Genomic DNA, 25,213 nt, shown 5'->3' on the forward strand with positions numbered 1-25,213 from the left:
AAATGCATTGACCTGTTCAACAAACAGACAGTAGAACTAGTATGGCATACTGAGTTAGTCTTTTTCAAATAATGAAGTTATAAAGTGAGGTTAGTCTAGTTAATTCTAACACAAAGGTTATGAACTATCAAGAACTAGTAATGATTTTACAAATTACAGTAACTTACAAACTACTAGGAGATAGACTTGAAACAACAATGGAGGCAATTGTATGGCTGAACTAGATATATCAAGATCGCACGCTTGAAATGATGAGGCAAGTGCTGGCTACTTTTGTTATCTGGGTCCTGAAAGCTCAATTGGTTCAATGGTAAATGAGGATTCTTCATGGATATCGCTAAAATTCCTAGAGAAGCTGAAAGCTCTTGTTTCGCATATGTTGCTTCCAACTTGTGATTCGTCCACATGCCCCATTTGTCCCGTAATGTCTTCCAGGATTCTCAAAACCTCTGACATCTTAGGCCGATTATTGGGGTTAGATTGAGTGCACTGTAGAGCCACTTCAACTGTTTTCTCTAGCTCCTCTGTATTAAAACATCCTTTTAGATCCCTATCCACAAGCATTTCCACTTTCTTTTCCTCAAATAAGTTCCGGACCTGCAAATTCGACAGGTAGTTAGAATGAGTGATTAGTAAATATGACAACCAAAAACCCGAATAAGATTTTCCATAAGCCCAACAGATCATGTACCAGATTATAAAGTCAGCATAAAAAACAAAGTTATCAAATAATGTTTCATAATTTTAGAATTCTTTCTCTCATGAGATGCGGAGCAACTTCCGCGTCTGACAATAGTTATTGTGTCAATTTTAGTGAAAATTTCAAGTCAAATAATGGCTTTGCTTATGGCCCAAACAAAATCCTGCAGAAAGATAAGCTATTAACTCGTCAATCAAATAGAAGTTACAAAATTATACACACACATATATAAAGCTGCAAATAGTGCGAGGGCTAGAAGCTACACACCCGGTCAAGAATAGGTCCTTTCTGACCTTGACCATTTCCTGCATCTAATGACTTGAGCCCTGTAATGAGTTCCAAAAGTAGTATTCCATATCCAAAGACATCTGTCTTCTCAGATGATTGGCCAGTTGATAGATACTCTGGGGCTATATGACCTATAGTACCACGAACTGCTGTTGTGACATGCGAATCTCTACAGTCTAAAAGCTTCGCGAGACCAAAATCACCAACAACAGCTTCAAAGCTTTCATCAAGAAGAATATTAGCCGCCTTAACATCCCTGTGAATTATTTTAGGATTACACTGTTCATGCAAATACAGAAGCCCTCTGGCAGCTCCAAGGGCTATATGCATGCGCTTGCTCCAATCCAAAAATGGTGTATCCCGACCATTATCTGGTAGAGAATCAAATCTTACGTGAGAACTGAGCAAAAGATGACATAATCACTGCATCAAGTAACCCGTTTACATCCCAATACACGTTCCAATTTGATTTTGATTTCATATACCTAAAATGGACTATGAATTTGGCCATGTTAAATATTAATGACAAGGCAACTGTTACCTTACCACCAAAAAACAACTCATTTCATTCATGGATGATGTAGTATGGGTTTGACGCGTAGTTGATTGGTTTATTGATATATTGATATCATTCCACTTACAAGAAACATTGACAATATATCTCCAACTTAATCTAATCAATCAGAAGCCGTTTTCATCATAGGAATCCTGGTTTCAGGCATAGAACAGTAAGAACATTGCACAAAGTCCTTGATTTCCATAAATCATGACCTTTTAAGAATTTTTGCCAGATTAACATTGAGAGCACTGGGAAATAATTGAAATTCATTGGTGAACCTGATCAATTTTAGAAATCAATTGTAACAAGATGAAAAAATTAGTTCAAGAAAAGCTCCAAGTAAATATACATCAAGCAAACCTCTCAAGCAATCAGCAACACTCCCATTTGGCATATAAGGGTAAATAAGTAATCTTTCCTCTGCAGTCATTGAGAATCCATACAAACGTAGAAGGTTCCGATGCACAGCCAAGCCTATCATCTCAACTTCTGTTTGGAACTGCACTTCCCCAGTGAAATTTGGATCTCTCAATCTTTTGACAGCCACTATTGTCCTATTGGGAAGGTATCCCTTGTAGACTACTCCAAATCCACCTTGTCCTAATATGTTTTTAGAGCTGAAATTTCCAGTGGCAATTTGCAATTCACGGAATGAAAACCTCTTCAGGTGGCCAATGGCGAATTCACAATCGTGTTGCACTGCAGATCAAAAGATCAGAGACTCATAATGTATCTAGGGTTAATGTGCAGGAGATCAGAGATGTGTTTCTAATCTTGTAGTTACCATATCCTGTGAGGACACGAGACCTGTACCAATGCACCCAACAAACAAGCAGCATGACAGTAACTATGAATGTGCAACTGACCCCAATGATAACAGAAACAACCCACCGATGATGATTGCTAATCTTCCTGTCTGAACTCATTTCTGCATGGTAAAAAAAATAGAGTTTGGTCAAAACGCTTCAGCCTTAGTATCATAAAAAAGTTCTGGTAAGATTTCAACAATACCATTTGCTGGTTTTGGCACGCCCCCACAAATTTGTGTGGGCATTGCAGAGCAAAGAAAGCTGTTTCCTGCAATACTAAGGCAATAACCAAAAATATAAGCTGAAAAAAGAATACAAAGAAACCCGAAAGGTTGCAAGAATGACATCAAGAGGGATATAAACAGTAAGCATTGTAAGTAGGGTACAAAACTTTTATGACATGAGAATATCAAGTCAAATATTTTGATTGACTTCGGCAAATAAATAACATCGTGGAGGTTCTGCTGGATCAAGCACAAGATAATACTTCCAATGATGAGAAATGAAACATTACTTTCAGGTCCATAAGCTATCAAGAAGTGACCATTTTTTTCAGTGAACGACATACCACCACAACTAACAGTCGAAGTAATGCAAGATGACAGTTACTAAAACGATAGAAAACTTTACTATGACAGAAAAATTATGTATGGCACTGTGTCATATGACATGCTGCAGATGCAACATCGTACCAAGCATTTGTATTTCACATTTGAACTTACACGATCTGAATGTCTATCCAAAATCGTGAAAAGCTGGTGAACTCTATAGAATGTCAGATGACAGCCTTCCATAGCAGTCGTACACTTTGCAGGGAATTTGTTTCACCTTCAAAATTTGCTTAAATTCTTAAAATGATAAAGCTTGAGATTCAGAGGATAATGGAAGTAATAGCTGAGCGGATCTTTTTCTTCCTTTAGTGTTGCATATATCATCATCCTCATAGAAAAAGCATAAAACTTGAACCCCTTTGATCCATCAAACTAGAGACCAGAAAGATATTTCCAATTGACTGACCAAACTAATAACATTGGAGGACCAAGCATAGAGGCAGATGGAATTATTTTACCCTGAATCTTACCTGTAATCTTTAGCCAAAATTTTTGGAGTAGGACCACTAAGATTATTGAACGATAAGTCCCTGCACAACACCATTCACAAGTTATTTAACTCGCATCTCGCCCTTGAATTGGACATACAAATGTCATGGATGGAATACATACAAGAATGAAAGACCTGAAAGGGATGCCACAGGTTTAGGAATTTGTCCAGATAATCTGTTCCTGCTAAGCCTCCTACAAATTTGACACACAAAAGGATTACATACAAAGCCAAGTAGAAGAGAACTGTAACATATGTGTGATCAAGATAGAATATTTCAAATAGTTTAGTCCACACTCACAAGTAACTTAAACGGAACAGGCGACCCAACGCCCTAGGAATTTCTCCATCAAACTGATTACCAGATAGGTCAAGGGTCAGCAGTTCAGAGAGCTTCCCAATCTCAGCAGGAACTGGACCAGATAACTGATTATTCTGCAACAACCTACAACAAAAACCAATGAATAAAATGAACCTTAACATATCATAGTAAAAGATATTTCTCAATATATCCTGCAATTAAAGAATTTAATTGTCAGTCTTAATAATATTATACTAAGTGTTGAGTTTCTTTTAATATAGAAAGGTATTAAAAAGAGGGTGAATGGGAAATGGAGGGAAATGAAAATTTTGAGTAAAATTTTAAGTTTCCCTCTCCTTTTAATGAGACATTGTCCCTCATTGGTAGAGGAAAAGGAGTTTGGTGGGTTTATATACAAATGCACTTCATGTAGCTCTTAAAGAGTTAGGAAGAAGGCAAGCCTCGCGCCGTCGTCGTCGCTCGCTCGGCTCGGTACGGCTACGGCTACGGCTACGGCTACGGCTACGGCTTCGGCTTCGGCTTCGGCTTCGGCTTCGGCTTCGGCTTCGGCTTCGGCTTCGGCTTCGGCTTCGGCTTCGGCTTCGGCTTCGGCTTCGGCTTCGGATTCGGATTCGGTCAATTGATTGATTAATTTTTTGGACCAAATTTATTTGTTAACAGTAAATATTAACGTAATAATATCCGTGTTTGTAACGGATATGTTCCAATCCGTGGATTTGTGCGTCTCCCACCATTGCTAAATGCTTGCTCCATAATAGCAAGTGATTGCTCCATTAGTTAGCAGTCTGGTGCTCCGTCCACCATGGCCAAGTGCTCCACTAAATGAGTGGCAGCGGGTCCGTGTTTGGCAACTAACTGCACTAAAAATAGATGGTGCAAGCAGCTTGTTGAAGACACACTGAAACAGAATTGAGAGCTATTGATCTTCTCTTCACCGAAAACTCAACGTTGGCTATAATTTGCATTCCTTCCTCTCAGAATTTCCATTCGACTTCTGAGTTTTCCTCCCTTGTTCTGCATTGTTTTAAACTACAAACAAAGCATCTGTAAGTGTGATTTGCTGCCGAACTTTGTATTCGCTGAAACACTGGGGTTTGAAGTACCGCTACACCAGTGTGTAATTCGTTCTATCCTGGGAGGAAATAATCCATAACCTTGGATACTAGGAGGGGATTAAATTCCTTAAGGAAACACTGTGAATTCAGTGGACTCAAATTAATTTCTGTTTTATTTATATTTACGTTTATAAGCTAACGTTCTAATTTCCAGAGTCATTATTTACAAATACAGGCATAATAATAACAAGCTTAAGGAATTTAATAATTTTAATTTCTGTATTTGTGTTACTTTTATTATTCTGGAAACTATAACCTTTGTGGTTTTTGTGTACTCCCGTTTGGAGAGTAAAGCCTTCGTGGCGGTTTGTTGAAGATTAAAATCTACGTGATTTTTACTCCAGTTTTAAAGCCTTCGTGGCGTTTTGTTGGAGATTAAAATCTACGTGATTTTTTACTCCAGTTTTAAACGTTTGTTTGTGTCATTTTTTTTCCAGAAAAAATGGCGAATGACAACGGAAATCAAGTTGTTCTGATGGTGACTGTCAACGCATCAACAAGCCGAACACCGGCTTTAGCACCGGCAGAAAAACCTGGAAAATTTTTCGGGATTGATTTCAAGCGCTGGCAGCAGAAGATGTTCTTCTACCTGACTACGTTATGTCTACAGAAGTTCATCAAGGAAGATGTTCCTGATCTGCCAGATGAAACTCCAGAGAATGAAAGCTTTCTCGTGATTGAGGCGTGGAAGCATTCTGATTTTTTGTGCAAGAATTATATTCTTAGCGGACTGGATGATAATCTGTATAATGTATACAGTGGCGTGGAGACATCAAAAGAATTGTGGAATGCGCTTGAAAAGAAATACAAAACTGAAGATGCCGGGATGAAGAAATTCGTCGCTGCAAAATTTTTGGACTACAAAATGGTAGATAGCAAGTCTGTTATTACCCAAGTCCAGGAATTGCAAGTAATTATTCATGATCTACTTGCTGAAGGTCTTGTCATCAATGAAGCATTCCAAGTAGCAGCAATAATTGAGAAGTTGTCTCCATTGTGGAAGGACTTCAAAAATTATTTGAAACACAAACGAAAGGAAATGTCCCTTGAAGATCTCATTGTTCGATTGAGAATCAAAGAGGACAATAAAGCTGCTGAAAGGAGAGGCCATGGAAATTCAACAATAATGGGAGCAAATATTGTTGAAGATAACAAAAAGAGAAAGAAGGCTTCTGGTCCGAAATACAACCCAAGCAAGAAGCGGTTCAGTGGAAACTGCTACAACTGTGGGAAAACCGGACACAAATCTACGGAGTGTCGTGCTCGGAAGAAAGACAAGCAAAGGGGTCAAGCAAACATGGTAGAAAAGCATGATGATGTTGATGACTTGTGCGCCATGCTTTCTGAATGCAACCTGGTAGGAAACCCAAAGGAGTGGTGGATTGATTCTGGAGCCACTCGCCATGTTTGTGCTGTGAGGGAAGCATTTTCTACATATGCTTCTGCTGGACCCGAAGAGACGCTCTCTATGGGAAATGCTGCTACAGCAAAAATTGAAGGATACGGTAAGATATTTCTCAAGATAACTTCTGGCAAGGTCATGACTTTGAACAGCGTCCTTCATGTTCCCGAAATTAGGAAGAATTTAGTCTCTACTGGACTTCTTGTAAAGCACGGTTTCAAGTGCGTTTTTGTATCCGACAAGGTTGTAATAAGTAAGAATGAAATGTTTGTAGGAAAAGGTTACCTCACCGAGGGCCTTTTCAAGCTCAATGTAATAGTTGTTGACAATAATAATAAGACTTCAGCTTCTTCTTACTTACTTGAGTCAAATGATTTATGGCATGTACGTTTGGGTCATGTCAATTATAAAACCTTGCGGAAAATGATTAACTTGGAAATATTGCATAAGTTTGAATGCGAAAAATCAAAATATCAAATATGTGTGGAATCTAAGTATGTTAAACATCCTTATAAGTCGGTAGAAAGGAATTCAAATCATTTATACTTAATTCACACAAACATTTGTGATATGAAGTCAATATCATCTCGCGGTGAAAAGAAGTATTTCCTAACTTTTATTAACGACAGTACTCGATATTGCTATGTTTACTTACTTAATAGTAAAGATGAAGCAATAGACGCATTCAAGCAATACAAAAATGAAGTTGAAACGCAACTTAACAAGAAAATCAAAATGATAAGAAGTGATAGGGGTGGTGAATATGAATCTCCTTTTGAACAAATATGTTTAGAATATGGAATTATTCATCAAACAACAGCCCCTTACACGCCCCAATCCAATGGGATTGCGGAAAGAAAGAATCGTTCATTAAAGGAGATGATGAACGCATTGTTGATAAGTTCTGGATTGCCACAGAACTTGTGGGGGAAGCTGTTCTTACGGCTAGCCGAATACTAAATCGAGTACCCCATAGCAAAACACAATCCATTCCATGTGAAAAATGGAAAGGAAGGAAGCCCAACTTGAATTATTTTAAAGTGTGGGTGTGTTTGGCAAAAGTACAAGTTCCTAAACCCAAAAGGGTAAAAATAGGACCGAAAACAGTTGATTGTGTTTTCATAGGATATGCGACCAATAGTAAAGCATATCGATTTCTGGTTCATAAATCAGAAAATCCTGACATTCATAATAATACGGTTATCGAATCAGATAATGTTGAGTTCTTTGAAAATATATATCCGTATAAAAAGGAATGTGAGTTATTTGGTGAAGGATCTAAACGACCTCGAGAAGAAACAAAAGAAAGTACATTTTATCAGGAGGATCCAAGACGTAGTAAACGTCAAAGAACGTCTACTTCGTTTGGACCAGATTGTGACTTTCTTATTGGAAAATGAGCCTCGAACATTTAAAGAAGCTATGTCTTCTTCGGAATCATTGTTCTGGAAAGAGGCAGTCAATAGTGAAATAGAATCCATATTGAATAACCATACATGGGAATTGGTTGATCTTCCTCCTGGAAATAAACCTTTGGGGTGTAAATGGATTTTTAAAAGAAAAATGAAAGATGATGGCACTATTGATAAATTTAAAGCAAGACTTATTGTCGAAGGGTATAGACAACGAGAAGGTCTTGACTACTTTGATACATATTCTCCAGTGACGAGAATTACGTCCATACGAATGCTAGTAGCTTTAGCTGCAGTTTATGGTCTTGAAATTCATCAAATGGACGTAAAGACAGCCTTCTTAAATGGAGATTTGGAGGAAGAAATTTACATGGAACAACCTGAAGGGTTTGTAGTTCCAAGTAAAGAAAAGAAGGTATGTAGACTTGTTAAGTCCCTCTACGGACTAAAACAAGCACCCAAACAATGGCATGCGAAATTTGACCAAACAATGTTGTCAAATGGTTTTAAGATAAATGAATGTGATAAATGTGTGTACATTAAAAATGTTCCAAATCACATAGTCATTGTTTGCCTATATGTGGATGATATGCTGATAATGAGTAATGACATTGCCAACATAAATGCGACTAAGCGTATGCTAACTAGCAAGTTTGATATGAAGGACTTGGGAGTTGCAGATTTAATTCTGGGGATTAAGATCCAAAAGACTCCTCAAGGTCTGGCATTGTCACAATCTCATTATATTAAGACAGTACTTGAAAAATTCAAGCACTTAGGCTTTAAAGTTGCAAAGACTCCAATTGACGTGAATCTTGCATTAGCAAAGAACAAAGGCCAAAGCATATCACAATTGGATTATGCTCGTGTGTTGGGATGCTTAATGTACATCATGAATTGTACACGACCAGATATAGCTTGTGCTATAAGTAAACTGAGTCGATACACGAGCAATCCAGGTCAATCTCACTGGATGGCAATGAAACGAGTTTTGGGATATTTAGAACATACCCAAAACTTTGATTTGCACTACAGTAAATATCCTGCGGTGATTGAAGGATATTGTGATGCAAATTGGATCACCGGTTCAACTGATTCGAAGTCCACAAGTGGATATGTATTCACTATTGGTGGAGGAGCGGTATCTTGGAAGTCGTCCAAACAAACATGTATTGCCCGCTCTACAATGGAGGCTGAGTTCATAGCCTTAGATAAAGCCGGTGAAGAAGCTAAATGGCTCCGGAATTTCTTGGAAGACATTACATTTTGGCCCAAACCGTTGGCACCAATATGCATACATTGTGATAGCCAAGCAGCAATTGGAAGGGCTGGGAGCGTTATGTATAACGGTAAATCTCGTCATATACGACGAAGACATAAAACCGTTAGGCAACTACTCTCTAGAGGAATTATCACGATTGACTATGTAAGGTCAAGTGATAATGTGTCGAATCAACTTACAAAAGGTCTAACTAGAGAGGTAGTTGAGAAATCATCGAGGGGGAATGGGACTATGGCCGAGAACAAGTCATTGTGGCGGTAACTCTACCTAGAAGACTGGAGATCCCAAGATCTAGGTTCAAGGAGATCAAACAAAGTCATTAATGACGGTTCAACATTGTCAACAAAAATTTTAGTCTATTCTCGTGATGAGACAATGTTCAGTACCAAGGATAAAGCATTAAGGCTTTTTAATGATTTCTAAATTTGATACACGGTATATCAAATAGTGTATCTACGGGATGACACGTTTAGGAATCACCTATGTAAGTGTGAAGTGTTAGCCGCTTCAAGGAGAATTTTGCAAGGCCAATTCTCTACGCACTTATGAAACCAGGCAGTGTTCATGGCTGAAACGAACACAACAATGAGAACCAAAGACGGTTAAGGGATTGATTGTGTGACTTATGGTTGTCTAGGTATACACTAAAGTTCGACGGTTCAAAGATATCAAATCTACCGATTGACCGAGTATATCCGACATAAGTTCACTACGGAAAGTTCAAAGGGAAACCTACTTATCCAGATGCAATTAATTCTTGTTTGCAAATCACACAAGTTTTTCATGCATACTTCCATGATATAGCCATTCCCCATTCATGTGGGGGATTGTTGAGTTTTTGTTTAAGATGAAATAGTCTTAAAATTAGAGTGAATGGGAAATGGGATTTGGATTCGGATTTGGTCAAAATTTTAAGTTTCCCTCTCCTTTTAATAAGACATTGTCCCTCATTGGTAGAGGAAAAGGAGTTTGGTGTGTTTATATACAAATGCACTTCATGTAGCTCTTAAAGAGTTAGGAAGAAGGCAAGCCTCGCGCCGTCGTCGTCGCTCGCTCGCTCGGCTCGGCTTCGGCTACGGCTACGGCTTCGGCTTCGGCTTCGGCTTCGGCTTCGGATTCGGATTTGGATTTGGATTTGGATTTGGTCAAATGATCGATTGATTGATTAATTTTTTGGACCAAATTTATTTGTTAATAGTAAATATTAACGTAATAATATCCGTGTTTGTAACGGATATGTTCCAATCCGTGGATTTGTGCGTCTCCCACCATTGCCAAATGCTTGCTCCATAATAGCAAGTGATATTAACAAGAGGGTGAATGGGAAATGGAGGGAAATGAAAATTTTGAGTAAAATTTTAAGTTTCCCTCTCCTTTTAATGAGACATTGTCCCTCATTGGTAGAGGAAAAGGAGTTTGGTGGGTTTATATACAAATGCACTTCATGTAGCTCTTAAAGAGTTCGGAAGAAGGCAAGCCTCGCGCCGTCGTCGTCGCTCGGCTCGGCTTCGGTTACGGCTACGGATTCGGATTCGGATTCGGATTTGGTCAAATGATCGATTGATTGATTAATTTTTTGGACCAAATTTATTTGTTAACAGTAAATATTAACGTAATAATATCCGTGTTTGTAACGGATATGTTCCAATCCGTGGATTTGTGTGTCTCCCACCATTGCCAAATGCTTGCTTCGTAATAGCAAGTGATTGCTCCATTAGTTAGCAGCCTGGTGCTCCGTCCACCATGGCCAAGTGCTCCACTAAATGAGTGGCAGCGGGTCCGTGTTTAGCAGCTAACTGCACTATAAATAGATGGTGCAAGCAGCTTGTTGAAGACGCACCAAAACAGAATTGAGAGCTATTGATCTTCTCTTCACCGAAAACTCAACGTTCGCTATAATTTGCATTCCTTCCTCTCAGAATTTCCATTCGACTTCTGAGTTTTCCTCCCTTGTTCTGCATTGTTTTAAACTACAAACAAAGCATCTGTAAGTGTGATTTGCTGCCGAACTTTGTATTCGCTGAAACACTGGGGTTTGAAGTACCACTACACCAGTGTGTAATTCGTTCTATCCTGGGAGGAAATAATCCATAAACTTGGGTACTAGGAGGGGATTAAATTCCTTAAGGAAACACTGTGAATTCAGTGGGCTCGAATTAATTTCTGTTTTATTTATATTTACGTTTATAAGTTAACGTTCTAATTTCCAAAATCATTATTTAAAAATACAGGCATAATAATAACACTAAGTACTAATTATTTTAATATATTGGCATATTTCCAAGAAATATTTGAGCAGCATCACATTTCCACCAAAAATAAGAAAAGAGTAGGCAATTCATGTGAGATTTATTTTACTTACAGTGTCCGTAGATGAGTTAAATTCCCAATACTGGGGGAAAGTGAGCCAGACAACCCCATACTCGCCATTTCACTGCCAAGAATTAACAACCAAAGCATAAAAATCATCTCTTCACAGTTCACACACACAAAAAAATGGTGACAAGATGTAACAGAAAGAGAGAACACTCACAGAGAAATAACAAAGCCTTCAGAAGAACAACCAACCATGTACCAAGTACAAGGATCCACTGAATTTATATCCCATCCATCCAAAACTTGGTGTTCATCTCTCATCTTATTCTTCATTGACATCAGTGCTGCCACTGCTTACCCCGCAACAATTTAATTCAATAAATGTTTAAGTAAGTTTTAATCTTTCCACTCTAAACTATGAAAATAGTGTTAAGCAACAAGTTAGGATTTTTCATGTGAAAATAAGAAATTGCATGCTAAGGGTAATACTACAAAAGTCCCAAAAAAAGAAGCTACAGTAGAAGAGTTTACCTTCATAGTTGACACCCTTAGGTGAAAGAAGACTCATAGAAGCAGGAGTAACGGCCAACCAAAATAGAAAGATTGAGAAAATGAGTGATACTAAAGTTACCATTTGGATCTCAAAAGCTAACTACCAAAAAGAAAGATTTTGCTTTGCAGAGCTTTCAGAAAAAGGTCCTTTTTAGCATTCATCATTGTGCAGCAGTAGCAGTGGGGTGTAGCACTATAAAATATTTCCCTCGAGCTTATAAATGGATGATTAAAGTCCTGTTTGGTTTTTATTTTACTTAAGAAAAGGGAATCCGAAGTAATGACTTACTTCGATTTCATTGTAAGTAGTAACTATAAAAGTATACTCATCAAATTTTGTAACTATAAAACTAATCAGATTCAACTTACAATTTTGCACCCCTTTTTTCTTACTGTCATTAGTTGTCCACTCAATAAATAGTCCCTCAACAACCCAAATTGTAAACCCCAAGAAATCATTGGAGCAAGAAGTAATTTTTAGTACCACCAAGGAGTATAGTGTGATGAACAATATCCTAAAATTTGAGTTTTTTTTTTTTAAAAAAAAAAAAAAAGTCCCTCCCAATTTAGGAGTAATAGTCGTAGGCAGAGCTGTTTTACCAACTAAGCAAGTCTCACTTGCCGTGAGTGCTCAAAATGGAAAATTCTGATAGAAAACGTTCCTCTTTTAATTTGGACCTATAAGGTGTCATTCTAAATTAATCAGACCAATAAGTACTAGATATTATCAATGTTAAACAACAACAACAACAACAACAAAATTAGCACTTTCTAGTAAAATATTTTCTTGAAAAAGAAATTTTTGGGGGAAATAAATGTAAAAATTTACTCTTACAATGGAAGCAAATTGTACTAGTAGTGATTTTAAAAGGAGGAGACTTTGAGATTTGGGGAGTGTTCCCTTGTCTTCCGTAAGAGGACAGCAATAGTTCACTTAATAAAAGATCCAGTGTGATTAGGCAACACCATAAGGATGGTTAAGCGGAGGGCATTCATTGGCTAGAGTTGATTTTAATTAATTAATAGGAGGGTTTGTTGTGGGGGGAGTAAAAGCGGAGAAGCAGTGAATCGTTTCATAAATGTTTTGAAAGTTTTTGCGCGGCTTTGATGTGCTCGCTTGCTGTGTTAGTAGTTTGACTTTCACGAAATGAAACAGACAATTAATCCACAACCCAATAAAGACGCAAAAAATAATCACTCCTAGTAGTAATTTAAGATAAGTTATGTGCTATATGGAAAATACATCTTTGCTTTTATTTGCATAGTATGTACATCCCATGTACCGGTAAATATTTTTCTAAGGACATCTCAAAACTTTATTTTTATTTTTCCTATTATGTATGAACGATTTTTCCATTTTCTCACAGTATATTTTTTTTTGGAAAAAAATAAAAAGAAAAGTATGCAGAAACTCATTCCCTCCGTTCACTTTTACTCGGCACATTTTGACTTTTTACACCTTTTAAAAAATAATAAATGAAATACATAATTTATCATGATACTCATATTAATTGATACATATTTTATTTGATTTGAGAAAATGATTTGAAATGAGTAATAAATACTGTGGGTATAAAAGGGAAAAAAATGTCTTCTTTTAATACGCATAAAGTGACAAGTAAAAATGAAAATACATTTTTAATAGACCTACCAAATAAAAGTGAACGAAGGTAGTAGATTTTTAAATACATAAAAAAGAGGAGAGGAACAATCCATCCAATTATCTTGATTTCAGCTCAATTCCTTGAAAACATTCCTAAATGCTTTCATTTACAAGCATACCTATAACTTTTATTCCTAATTGCTTTCATGTTTACTTATATACTTGTCATGTTTCAATTTTCGAGAGACAATTTGATTAAGTTTTGAAATTAAATTGGATTAAATTAAATTAATAATTTAAATTTATAATTTAAATATTCAAAACTATACCAAAAATATTATAATTTGCTTTTCATGACAATATGATGAAAACATACATGTTCATCTATTAGTCAAAGATTGTTGTATTTTGTGCACTGCATTGGATGCCTAGAACTTATCTTGTGTGTTTGCAAAGCGAAATAGTAGTTTGTTCAGTCTTAGAAGTGATATAGGTATTTTTTTTTGTTGAGCCAGATATGTATATTTTACCCACCTAATTGTTATATATCGTAGTTAATCCCTTTGAGCCTATAATCCTTTTTCTTTGGCAATCACATTACAAGCCTTACCCATTTGTTTGAATTAACCATCTATTTAAACCTTCTAACCTCTTATGAGCACTTGAATAGTTATGAACTTTGTAAAAGTTAAAGTGTGGGATGGTTGGTTCGGCTTTTGATTGGAACTAATGAAATAAAGAGAAAGGTGCATTGTTTAAAAAAAAAAGTAAAACCCACTTGAATTGGAAAAAAAGGGAAAATAATAGTTGTATTGTTGTGGAAAAAATATTTCTTGATAAGTGGTGGCTTTTGATGTAAGTGTACTTAAAGAAGTATGGGGTAATATACATTGATGTGAAGGTGGAGTTTGGTTTGACATAAGTATGAGGTTTGAATGTTAAAGTATATGTATTAAAGTTCTTAGGGAGGTGTAGTCACTCTTATACCTAAATGTATCCTACACGTCCCGCAACCTACATTACAACCAAATGAAGTCATAATTGATCCTAGACTGAATGAGCTCGATTAGTGGAGTAGTACACTACGGGCAAGCCTATGGTGCATTTTTTGTGGCATATGAATGTTCTTTTTTAGAGTGAGTGAATTCTTCCTATCTTGAGTTCCTAATTGTTCTTAATTGTTATTGTGTGTGGAACCACTCTCGTTTGTTATGAAAGGGCACTTGATTCATAAAGGAAAGGTGAGTCTTAACCTCTGCATTAGAGTAAGTGAGTAAAGTTAGGAATATTGCATGGCATGGGAGAGTCAGCTCTTGAGGCGAAGATGTTATACTATTGGGCTTAATTCTTGTGAAATGTTCTTGGTGTGACGAGTTATGGGAGTCGCTTAGTGAAGTTAGGCCGTTGTAAAGTGTGGTTTGATTGCTCGAGGACGATCAAAGGTTTAAGTGTGGAGTGTTGATAATAGATGATAATCTTGCAATTTGGCTAATATTTACACTCTAATTTGGCCGCACTTTATCAATGTTTGATTGTAAAAGATAACAAAATGCTCTAATTAAGAGTTTTATGCTTTGCAGGAGTCATTCCAAGCTAGGAGGAAGTTAAAAGAGTGTTTTGGAGTCAATATAGAGCATGGAAGGCCAATCGGAGGATAACACGATCGAAATGGAGAAGAAAGAGCAAGGACCAAATCCGCACCCAGGTCCGCGATCAGGTCCGCAGCCGCGGACAGAACTTGTGTCAAATCCGCGGTCAATTCGCGGTCCATCCGCGAACGGGGTGCTCGGAGCCAAATATTGCAAGGTCAATTGTGTAATTTCTAGGACGACTCTCCTTGACCTATAAGAAGCCCAGCTCGCCTAAAAAGAGGATCGAGGTTTTTGAAGTGTTTTTGAAGGCAAGAAACAAGACGGAAGATTCGGCATAGAGTTTTTACCTTTCTTCTTCTTGTTTTTATCATTGAGGATGAATTATATTATTATGATTGTGAAAACGATTATGCGTAGATAAACTCCTAATCTAGGGTTTTGATGGAACCTCTTGGAGGATGATATTTCGCATTATGTTAGTATAAATTTGCCCTAATATTTTCTCTGTTTGTTCAACTATATTGTGATTGTTGTTGATTGAAGGGCCCTCAATGTTGTGCCTATTTATTATGTATTACTCGAGAGAGAGTGTATATTTAGGTAGTTGTTAAACAACACCACTTCTAACGTATATGAGGGATCAATACGGAGGGTTTAAAGGTGGGATTAGGGATAACAAAACCTTGGGAGCGATCTAAGTGAGCTGTAACTAAGGCCAGCTAGCGTAATTCGGGAGAATATGTCTAGTATATTGTTGTAATTACTCGGGAAAGAGTTACGACAGTCAGAGTGCTCATGATCGATAGAGAAACTTAGGCAAATTTATAGCAAATATAGCGGAAAGAATTCCGACAAGAGGGGAAATCAGAACCTTAGACCATTCTCACTCTTGCTTACAAACCGTTTATAGCTAATTCTTAATTACTGCATTTTATTTACATAATATTTAGTTAATAAACACCCAATTTGTTACTCAAATATCTTTAAAAATTGACATGAATTTCTGTGAGTCCAATAGCTGTGATTGATAGGTTAATTCCCTATGGGATTCGACTCCGGACTTGTTAACGGGAATATATTTGCAGCGACCGCTTTGTCCTTTTTATAAGGCATAGTTGGGCGTGATCAATACCTATAACTTTTGTTCCTAATTGCTTTCACGTTTACTTATATACTTGTCATGTTTCACTTTTCGAGAGTTAATTTGATTAAATTTTGAAGTTAAATTGGATTAAATTAATTTAATAATTTAAATTTAAAGTTAAATGTTCGAAACTATACCAAAAATATTATAATTTGCTTCTGATGACAATATGATGAAAACCTACATGTTAACCTATTAGTCAAAGCTCATGTAATTTGACATTTGAGAAGCGGAAGATGATAAAATTAATTTGAGACTGAAGGAGTAGCTTTTATTAAACAGGTTACTTAACTGCTACTTCCCCCGGTCCACAATAAGTGATAATTTTATCTTTGACATATCCATTAAGAAAATATTAACTCCTAAAGAAAAAAAAGGTATATTCATTAAATTAATTTTAATTAATTGTTAATTTGACACATTGAAATATATAAATAAGGGCAGATTTAAAAAAATTAAAAATAAACTACTTCTTGATTATGTAAATGGACACTTATTTTGAACCAAAATAAAAAGATAAAATGGTCAATTATTGTGGACCGGATGGAGTATCAATTAAGTCAAACATTTCATGGATAGTTTCAACGCGTGACTTTAGAATTAGGACGCTTTCTAAATTAATAGCCCATTTGGCCAAACTTCCAAAATCGGCTTATTTTGAAAAGTGCGTTCTCAAAAGTACTTTTAAAAAAAATACTTTGGTGAGAAGTAGTTTGTGTTTGTCTTATTAATTAGAAAATCACTTTTGAGCAGCAATTAATGTTTGGCCAAACTTTTGAAAACTACTTCTAAGTATATTTTCTCAAAAGTTTCTCAGAAAAGTGTTTTTGGGGAGAAGCTATTTTTTTCTGCTTCTCCTCAAAAACAGTTTCTTCCTTATTTTTGGCCAAAAAAAGGTTGGCCAAACAGCCTATTAAGTCTAGAAACCCATAGTAGAGAAATAGAGATCGCTCCTTCACCTTTATCTGAACAAATGAGAATCGTTCAGTCGCACTTTGGACTACCACCTGGTCCGGTGGCTACCACTTTTACCAACGAGATATAGATTATAAGTGTAACATTTTAGTTAGGCTAAATTATAAGTTTTTGTATAAAATTTTGGTGACAAAACATATGGCAGATAAATTATAAGTTCTTACTTAAATGAGAAAATAAATGAGAAAACTAATAGAGCACAATGAATAAAACTTCTTATACTAACGCTCTTTTTTTAACCAAGAAAATCGTAACGAAAATAAATGCTGTAGGAAACGAAAATTTTGAGAAATATGAATTTCTCTCAGTTTAAAGGTTTAAAGAAGAAGAGGCTGGCTACATTTTTACACCAACTATTGTCAACAAAAATGATGTCTATATTTTTACCATATCACAACAGAGGCAATGTAATTACCAACCTGCAAGCGCGAACAGGTCAAAATCAAAAGGCGTCAGCCACGCAAAAGAAGAAATGAAAAGCAGGAAGCACCAAGAATTATGGCAAATATGACTAAGGCAAATCAAGAGAGGCAAATAAGATAGATATGTTCCATTAATCTTAATCACATAGAGCAACTGTAACACAATTTGCTTGCAACACTTTTCACGTAGAAGACTGCTAAATACAAACTGAACAGAGAGAGATCAACTTGAGAAGAAAAACACTGCCCTTTCAAGTCCTGGCAATCCTTTTGGAGCCTTGCAACTTGTCCATACATGTCATTCAATCGTCCCTGGAAGCTTTCTGGTCAATTACTACTATCAAACATGTACAAAAACATATTTCCTTTTTTTAACTAGTTGGCTGCTAAGAGTGGGAGACTTCGAAGAGTGGAACAAAAAAGAAAATACCAAGTACAGAGAATTAAAATGCACTGCAGCCCATTACTTTGTCCTCATCGACCAGGAGATGCCGCTTGTCCTGCTGGATTCCGCTTGAAGGGATGTAACTTGGATCCCTAAATATTTAGATGATCAACCAGTAAATTTTTCTAAGCATATACTTCACGTCATGTCACCGTGGGATGCAAAAAGATGCATGCCCATCTGCCTTTTTATATGGTCTGGTATCAACCTGTTTACGAGGTCTGGAGAGGCACCAGACAACTGAGACCAGGAAAATAAAGTTGGATGAGCAATGGTTTAAAATAGGTAAATACAGAATGTGCAACTCCGATTTTAGTATAGTTATATAATATTAATGCCCTTCAGCTGGGATCGGGAAGAATGAAGCACGAATGGTGTAATCTTTAGTTTTAAGAATAAACTTGTGAAAGATGTACCTCCTGCTTAAAATTGAACAGAGGCGGCAATGGGCGACCATTGGGAAGGCGTGCATTTGGTTCACGAAGCTCATCAAAGAAAGGATGAGCACATGCTTCAAGCTGCAAAATGAGAAACATATAATATATGAGATTTAGGAATTCATTGTTCAATAAACAAAGAGGAACCATATATGACCGGGAGCACTGGTAACAGGTCAGTAAAAAGTAGCACAAGGAGATGTGGGAGCATAAAAAGGACCACTGAAATGGCCACCACAAATGGAGACATGCAAATCGTGCTACATATAAATCGTTGCATTAATGGAAGACAATCACATCAGGAAAAAGAAACTAAATTGAACTTACTGCAGTGCAACGTAGACTTGGTGAGTACTGCAGGAGTCGAGAAGCAAGGTCAATTGCTTCAGGAGGCATCCGTTTGTGGAAAACCTGATATCAAGCACAACATAGTAAGTTAGCAGCAAATAGATAGATATACAAGAGCAAAGAAACAACAAAGGATTTATTTGCACTTTTGCCATTAACGCGGTTTGGTAAGAATAAAATAGTCATCCGGATGGGGATTGGGGAGTTCAAATCCACTAAAAAGCCAAACTCACTCAGTTATGATTTGAATATCTTTTACTTTTCAAAGATTTACTTGTGATTTCCAGATTTTGTTTCCTTACTATTCAATAGATATGCTGCCTAGCAGAATGAGTACCCATTAGGGAATTCCAATTTGATGTTATAGCTGCTTCAGCACACACTCATTAATCAAGGCAAACCCTAATAACTTATTTCTACACAAAATTATAACCAAACTCAAGAAATACCTTGCATCTGGTTTTCGTAGGTATTAATCTTTAAAACTCTGACCTCTCAATTAGTAGTTAAGCAGATTCTTCTAAGGCTTTCAAACCAAAATGGTTAGGGAGTAATGATTAATGAAAAAGTAGAAATCCATGCTTGAACATGTAATACGGATTCGACAACAGGATACCAAATAAATTCCAATTAATAAAAACAAAAATATAACCTCAGAGGTATCTAAATGGTTAAATTTCCAAAGTTCATCAACAAGCCAGCACGTATGTACTTTTGGAGAATGCTTAAACAAACTGGATGCTCCAAAGATGTTTTTCGTTTCTTTTTTTTTTTTTGGGCAAATTATTAATTAAAACAAAAAGGACACCCTTGACAACTTGCTTAAGTTTCAGAACAAATTCAGCAGGAATGAGCTATGCTTCAAACAACAAACTGTTGCTCCACGTGAAAGCATACCTTATGCCAAGGGTGTGCTTTGATTTGTGGAAACCTGAAATCAGTATAGTTCGGATTCATACAGCGAATTTCCTCCCTTGTCGGTGTTCCAAGCACCTGTAAGAAGAAGCAAATGAAACCACATTCCGCTACAACATTTGCATCAGTTTACAGGAATTAATTACACGGCACCTTGATTATCTCAACAAGCTGGTCCACAGCATTTTCTCCGGGGAATAATGGCTGCAAAAAGATAATTGCAAATGTTGGTATAGAAATTGGAATAGTGCACCATAAGAGACTGAAGAGATTCCTCGAACTAGATGTAAGAATAGAAGTCTAAATCACTACAAACCTGGCCCAGAAGAAGCTCAGCAAGGACACAGCCAGCTGACCAGATATCAATTGAAGTAGTATACTCTGTTGCACCAAATATGAGTTCAGGAGCCCGATAAAACCGCGAGCAGATGTATGAGATGTTGGCCTCTCCTTTCACCTGAAAAATATTGTACTTTCCGTAAACACAGAAACCAACCACAACCACAAAATCGAGTGATCTCCAGACAAAATCGAGGAGCTTTCTGAAAATACGTAGCCCATGCCATAAGCTTACAAAAGCTAAAAGCAATGAATTCACAGTCAGTGAGAACCTAGCTAATGCTGCGTTTTTGAGCTACTGAAAAGGTGACAAAGCCATCAAAGGTACTTCTGGACAGGAATATAAACTTCCTCATGTGATTATAGTCCCCATTCCACCCCTCCAAAGAAGAAAAAAACCACCTTCTTAAGTTAAGATTATTATCAACCAAATCTGACTTAACAGTGTGTGGTCCTCTCACCAAGACAAGGAACAAACTCATAAATCTTTAGTAAGAAACTGATAATAGCTACAGAAATAAACTCTTACAATTTACACTCACCAGCACTTTTGCGCTTCCAAAATCACAGATCTTTACTTGGTGAGTAAGAGGGTCTACCTGCGAAAGCAAACAATGAAATAAGGAGATGAATGGGCCATAATTTGCTAGACAAATTTAGCAGCTAGAAAGATGCATTACCAAAACATTCTGAGGCTTCAAGTCCCTATGGCATACACCAGCAACAGTATGCATGTAAGCGAGCCCTCTAAATACCTGAACACGTATAAATCTTAGTATGGCTCAAAACTTAGGTACCACTTAGTATTGCTCAAAACTTAGGAAACAAAAGTACCACTCAGGAAAGAAATTCACTCACTTGATATGTGTAAAGCTTAACATAGATGAGTGGCATTCTCTGGTTCATATTGCTATAATGCTTTAGCACTCTATACATAGTTTCTGGAACATATTCCATGACTAAATTGAGAAAAAGCTCATCTTTGCTTGTAGTTGAATAGAAGCAATGCTTTAGGCAAACAACATTTGGGTGATCCAAAGTGCGCATAAGCTGCAGCTCACGATTCTTGTATCTACGGTCTTGCAGAACCTTCTTTATAGCCACAGTCTCCCCATTTTCCAGACATTTTGCCTTCACAAGAGAAGCATCATTCAAACAAAATGTAAAAACAAAAAAGATTAACAAAACTAGAAGATACATATTCACTTACCTGAAAGACAATTCCAAATGATCCAGTCCCCACAACACGTTCAGCCATGTAACTGACTGTCTGCTCCAAATAATAACGCAAGTCAAACAGATTTTCAATTTCGTGTAAGAAATCAGCTTACATATCCTCGTGATTGGATATGAGAAATGCAAATATGGAATAAAAAATAAGAAGGGTAAATTATTCGCATCCATCATTTATATAGTGTGTAATGCCAGAATTATTTTGATCATTTTTCTAGTGAAGAAGCATTACATATCAAAAAGACGAGAACTATGTCTAACTAATAAATTATGATTCTGATAAAGACATCTCTTCTACCTGCTTTGGCTCGCCATTCTTGCCCCCAATGGTTGTGGAAATTATATGACCAGTGACTGCATCATTCCCATCCATAACAGGAGCAGACATCTCCTACATTGCACATCAAAGATATCTCAGACCAGCATTTTCAATAACTAAGACACAACATATTAAACGAAAAAAGGGAAGACTACAACAGGCCAAAACTCTATCCTGGGGGCAAAAAGAAGCAAACAAACTTAGTACTATCATTCAGAAGCACTATCAAAAAATGCTTGGCAACTGTTAACAGATATTCTTTTGACTAGATATATTTTGTAAGATCAAAACTCAAGTATCTGAAAAGAAAAAAAGACATAAGCTAAGTGAACTCGGAAGGCTCGATCAAATACCTAATAGCAACAGATCTATAGAGAGCTAAAATCAGATCTATACCAACAAGAACAACAACTACTACGTCTCAGTCCCAAGCAAATTGGAGTCGGCTATATGAACCCTGTTACTCCATATAAACTCATCTAAGATCGGATCTATACCAACACATCCAAACAGATCTAAGACATTTACTATCACAGAAAAATTTCTCCAAAAACAAAATCCCCGTCAGGATAAAATAAAGCATCCTGAATATGAAAAAATCAAATATTTGCAACTGAGACTAAAAGGGTCCAAATTATAAATTTTAAGGTCCAGGGATACTAGACAAAGATTTCCTTTATTTCAGAATAAGATGAGCAAGAGCATGCAACAAAGAACCATTATCTTACTTTTAAAATCCCAGAACCTTTCTCAAGTAGAAACCAAAACTAAACCCAGATTTGCACTCAACAATAAATAAATAAATAAATAAAAAGGAAAAAGAATTGCTAGTGCTACTACCTGAACTCAGATTGGCTAAAGAAAAGATCTTCACATAATACATACTGATTTCCAAGAATCAAGAAATCTCCAATAATACACAGTATTGTTTCCCAAAATGAAAACAGCTGTAACAAGTAAAGAAATGAACTTTTTCATTAAACAAGAAAAATCCATACCTTATCATCAGCCATAATTTCTCCAGCTCAAATTCAAAGAAAAATTGGAGGAGGAAAAAGAAGAAAAAGAATTTTTCTTGAGTTTTTTCTGCTTTGTTTAAGGTTCAAACATCATAATTGTTGGTTAGGTGGAGAGAGAGAGAGAGAGAGGAGAGAGAAAAAGGACCCATAAGTAAAACAGCCATGTGAATCCAGCTATTCCTTTTCTTCTTCCTTTTTCTTTCTGTCTCTCCTATTTTCTGTAATTTTGGTTTTAGCCCCTAGAGTTCTAAGTAATTGCGAATTTTCTCAATTAATTTGTGAAATTTTAGAGAAGAAAAAGATGAGTAGTGGGGTCATTGGAGGTGGACTGGAAAGCCGAATTTGACTCGCAAAACTAGATCCCGACACACTAATGTTCAGCCTAATGGCCTACTCCTCAAAAGACACTTTTTCTTTATTCTCCTACAGGCTACAGCCCTACTTCTGTATGTTTTAATGGATATTTGAGTTATTCATATAAAAATATATTTGATTTTTTATTTTTACAATATTTATTTATACTTTTAATATGTCGGACTCACTTAAATCTTATTTTAAAATAATTTAATGATTAAAACTAGGAGATTCATATTTCGGTTTGGATCAGTTTTTCCCTAAAAAGAAACCAAATCAAGTAAGTCAGCTTTTCAAATATTAGAACCAAACTAAACCAATTAAGATTCGGTTTATGTCGGGTTTTGTCGGTTATTCGGTTTTTTGGTTATTTATCAATTTTTACTTAAATATGAGACATACACTACCAAACACATATTCCGGCAACTACATTTTCAACGTAACATTATCAAATCAATTGTCTTTTAAGAAATCTATCATTTATCAAGATATATTGATGATAATTGGATCAAATAATGGTGAATAATTTAAGGACTCAATTAAAAATAGATTATTTTTAACATGATATGGATTCTTATAATTAGCAAAAGAAAACTACTAATCAAACTAGAATGTAAAGGCAAAGAACTGTGCTAAAAGTGCAAACGATTAACAAGTACCATAAATTTTTAGAAACTTTGTACAAAAATATACATATATATAGATGTAATAATAAATTTGAAATAACTACTTCTATAGTCGGTTTGGTTCGATTATTTTTTGATTAAAACCAAAACTAAACCAAATTTGATCGGTTTTTAAAATTCAAATTCAAAATCAAACCAAACTAAAAAGTATTGGGCTTTTTGGTTGGTTCGGTTCGGTTTTTGGCTTGGTTCGATTTTTCGGATTTTTATGAACATCCCTAATTAAAACCTAGTTCGCTTAAGGGATTGTTTGGTAAATGGGATAAAAATAATAGTCCTGAGATAAAGTTTGGCATTAACTTTATTTCATATTTGGTTTGAGGTATTAGCTAATTCCGGAATAATTTTTATACTAAAAAATGGTGGGATTAGCTATCCCATATAGAAGGTGGGATAACTAATCTCATGAAATATCCTCCCATTGTACCAAACGAACCAAGCTCTGATCATTACCATCACACAATTATAACCATGAGCCTTCACTCAACTTCCACTACCAACCAAGGTCATTGATCACCTTCACGTCGGCCACCTCCTGCTATGAAAATGAAGCACCTTATTTGCATTGTGATACGTTTTTGAGCAAAAATCATATAACTCTTTTGTTGAACTAATTATTGATAATAAAGAAGATAAATCTTAGCCAAACATAATTAATTCCAGATCTAAGCATATAAAGTGCGAAATAAAAGAAGAGTAAGAATGTATAAGCTTCATTAATGTGATAATCGGACATCAAACATGAGAGATGAGCTTACATCCAGAGCAGAGATGCATTATAATTATGGGAGCAAGGAATGGGGAGGGAGGTAATTGTTGATAAACAGGAGATTCCTCTCTCTTCTTCCATTGTGGTTGCTCTCTTACCCCCAAAAAATCCCCCTCTTTTCTGAGCTCTCTCCACATATATATATAGTTCCTTTCCCTTTTATCCAATGGTTTTTGACTGGCATATCTTCTTACGATTGTACCTTTCATCGTCTTCTCGAATGCAACGCTTGTTCTATGATGTACGCTTCCAACGATTAAACCCCAACGATAGCTGAGGTGTTATTCACTATCTCGCCCCATGGGCATGATTACAGCTTGGTCGAACCCTTATCATTCCTATTGAGGACGGCCACTACGGTCAAATTTTGCACATACAGTTAGTCCCTCCATCCGTCGAGGTCGCCTCTTAGCGGGCTCAACGGGCAGACTCTGTCGATTCGGAAGTTAGGAAAAATCTGAAATGTTTATGCCTTGAGCGAGGCCCTTAGGTCGAGGTGGCGACGTGACGCTTCAATGATACCATCAGACCGTTACGTCCGTTCGGAGTTGAATCATTGTATTGATTCGATGCATCATGAATAACCACTGTCATTATGGCGCACGTTTCAAGGAATCATATCGTTTCTCGTGCCCTATCAATTTTGATTGGCGGCCCTTAGGTTTCCCGCTCAAGACATTTATGTTCCTATAAATAGGGGAAAACACCATTCCATTGCTACGTTTTTCGACTTATCAGAAGAGTTGCAAATCTTT

General features: G+C 36.4%; 2 protein-coding genes across 3 annotated transcripts; both read right to left on the bottom strand.

Moving 5' to 3' along the window:
* Positions 1-42: 42 nt before the first annotated feature.
* On the bottom strand, positions 43-12,757 carry LOC104230080 (probable LRR receptor-like serine/threonine-protein kinase At5g45780). 2 transcript variants are annotated; one of them, XM_009782819.2, is made up of 11 exons: positions 11,838-12,757; positions 11,524-11,656; positions 11,353-11,424; positions 3,759-3,902; positions 3,593-3,651; positions 3,438-3,497; positions 2,559-2,624; positions 2,332-2,475; positions 1,908-2,246; positions 968-1,359; positions 43-597 (listed from the first exon to the last, which is right to left on the bottom strand). In XM_009782819.2, exons 1-11 carry the CDS (start codon positions 11,938-11,940, stop codon positions 277-279), a joined length of 1,833 nt encoding a protein of 610 aa, XP_009781121.1. In that variant the 5' UTR covers positions 11,941-12,757; the 3' UTR covers positions 43-276. The 2 variants fall into 2 exon arrangements, with proteins under 2 accessions (XP_009781121.1, XP_009781120.1); XM_009782818.2 differs by having other exon boundaries at positions 2,559-2,632; positions 3,580-3,651; positions 11,838-12,756.
* A 4,944-nt stretch (positions 12,758-17,701) lies between these two features.
* On the bottom strand, positions 17,702-22,821 carry LOC104230079 (shaggy-related protein kinase eta). The gene is made up of 12 exons (XM_009782816.2): positions 22,629-22,821; positions 21,610-21,702; positions 21,289-21,348; positions 20,937-21,209; positions 20,759-20,833; positions 20,621-20,677; positions 20,056-20,196; positions 19,893-19,943; positions 19,722-19,817; positions 18,804-18,887; positions 18,456-18,557; positions 17,702-18,279 (listed from the first exon to the last, which is right to left on the bottom strand). The coding sequence occupies exons 1-12, from the start codon at positions 22,641-22,643 to the stop codon at positions 18,178-18,180; spliced, it is 1,149 nt and encodes a 382-aa protein (XP_009781118.1). The 5' UTR covers positions 22,644-22,821; the 3' UTR covers positions 17,702-18,177.
* Between the last annotated feature and the right edge of the window lie 2,392 nt (positions 22,822-25,213).

This window comes from Nicotiana sylvestris, chromosome 2 (genome assembly GCF_000393655.2).
Source record: "Nicotiana sylvestris chromosome 2, ASM39365v2, whole genome shotgun sequence".
NCBI lineage: Eukaryota > Viridiplantae > Streptophyta > Magnoliopsida > Solanales > Solanaceae > Nicotiana > Nicotiana sylvestris.

Coding starts and splice junctions, on each gene's coding strand:
- LOC104230080 (XM_009782818.2), bottom strand. CDS start 11,940: ATGGTAACTTTAGTATCACTCATTTTCTCAATCTTTCTATTTTGGTTG. Junction 11,425..11,523: donor GAAGGCTTTGTTATTTCTCT/GTGAGTGTTCTC, acceptor AATTCTTGGCAG/TGAAATGGCGAGTATGGGGT. Junction 3,652..3,758: donor CTGTTCCGTTTAAGTTACTT/GTGAGTGTGGAC, acceptor TCAAATTTGTAG/GAGGCTTAGCAGGAACAGAT.
- LOC104230079 (XM_009782816.2), bottom strand. Junction 21,349..21,609: donor AGAATGGCGAGCCAAAGCAG/GTAGAAGAGATG, acceptor TATTTGGAGCAG/ACAGTCAGTTACATGGCTGA. Junction 21,210..21,288: donor CATTTGGAATTGTCTTTCAG/GTAAGTGAATAT, acceptor TCTCTTGTGAAG/GCAAAATGTCTGGAAAATGG.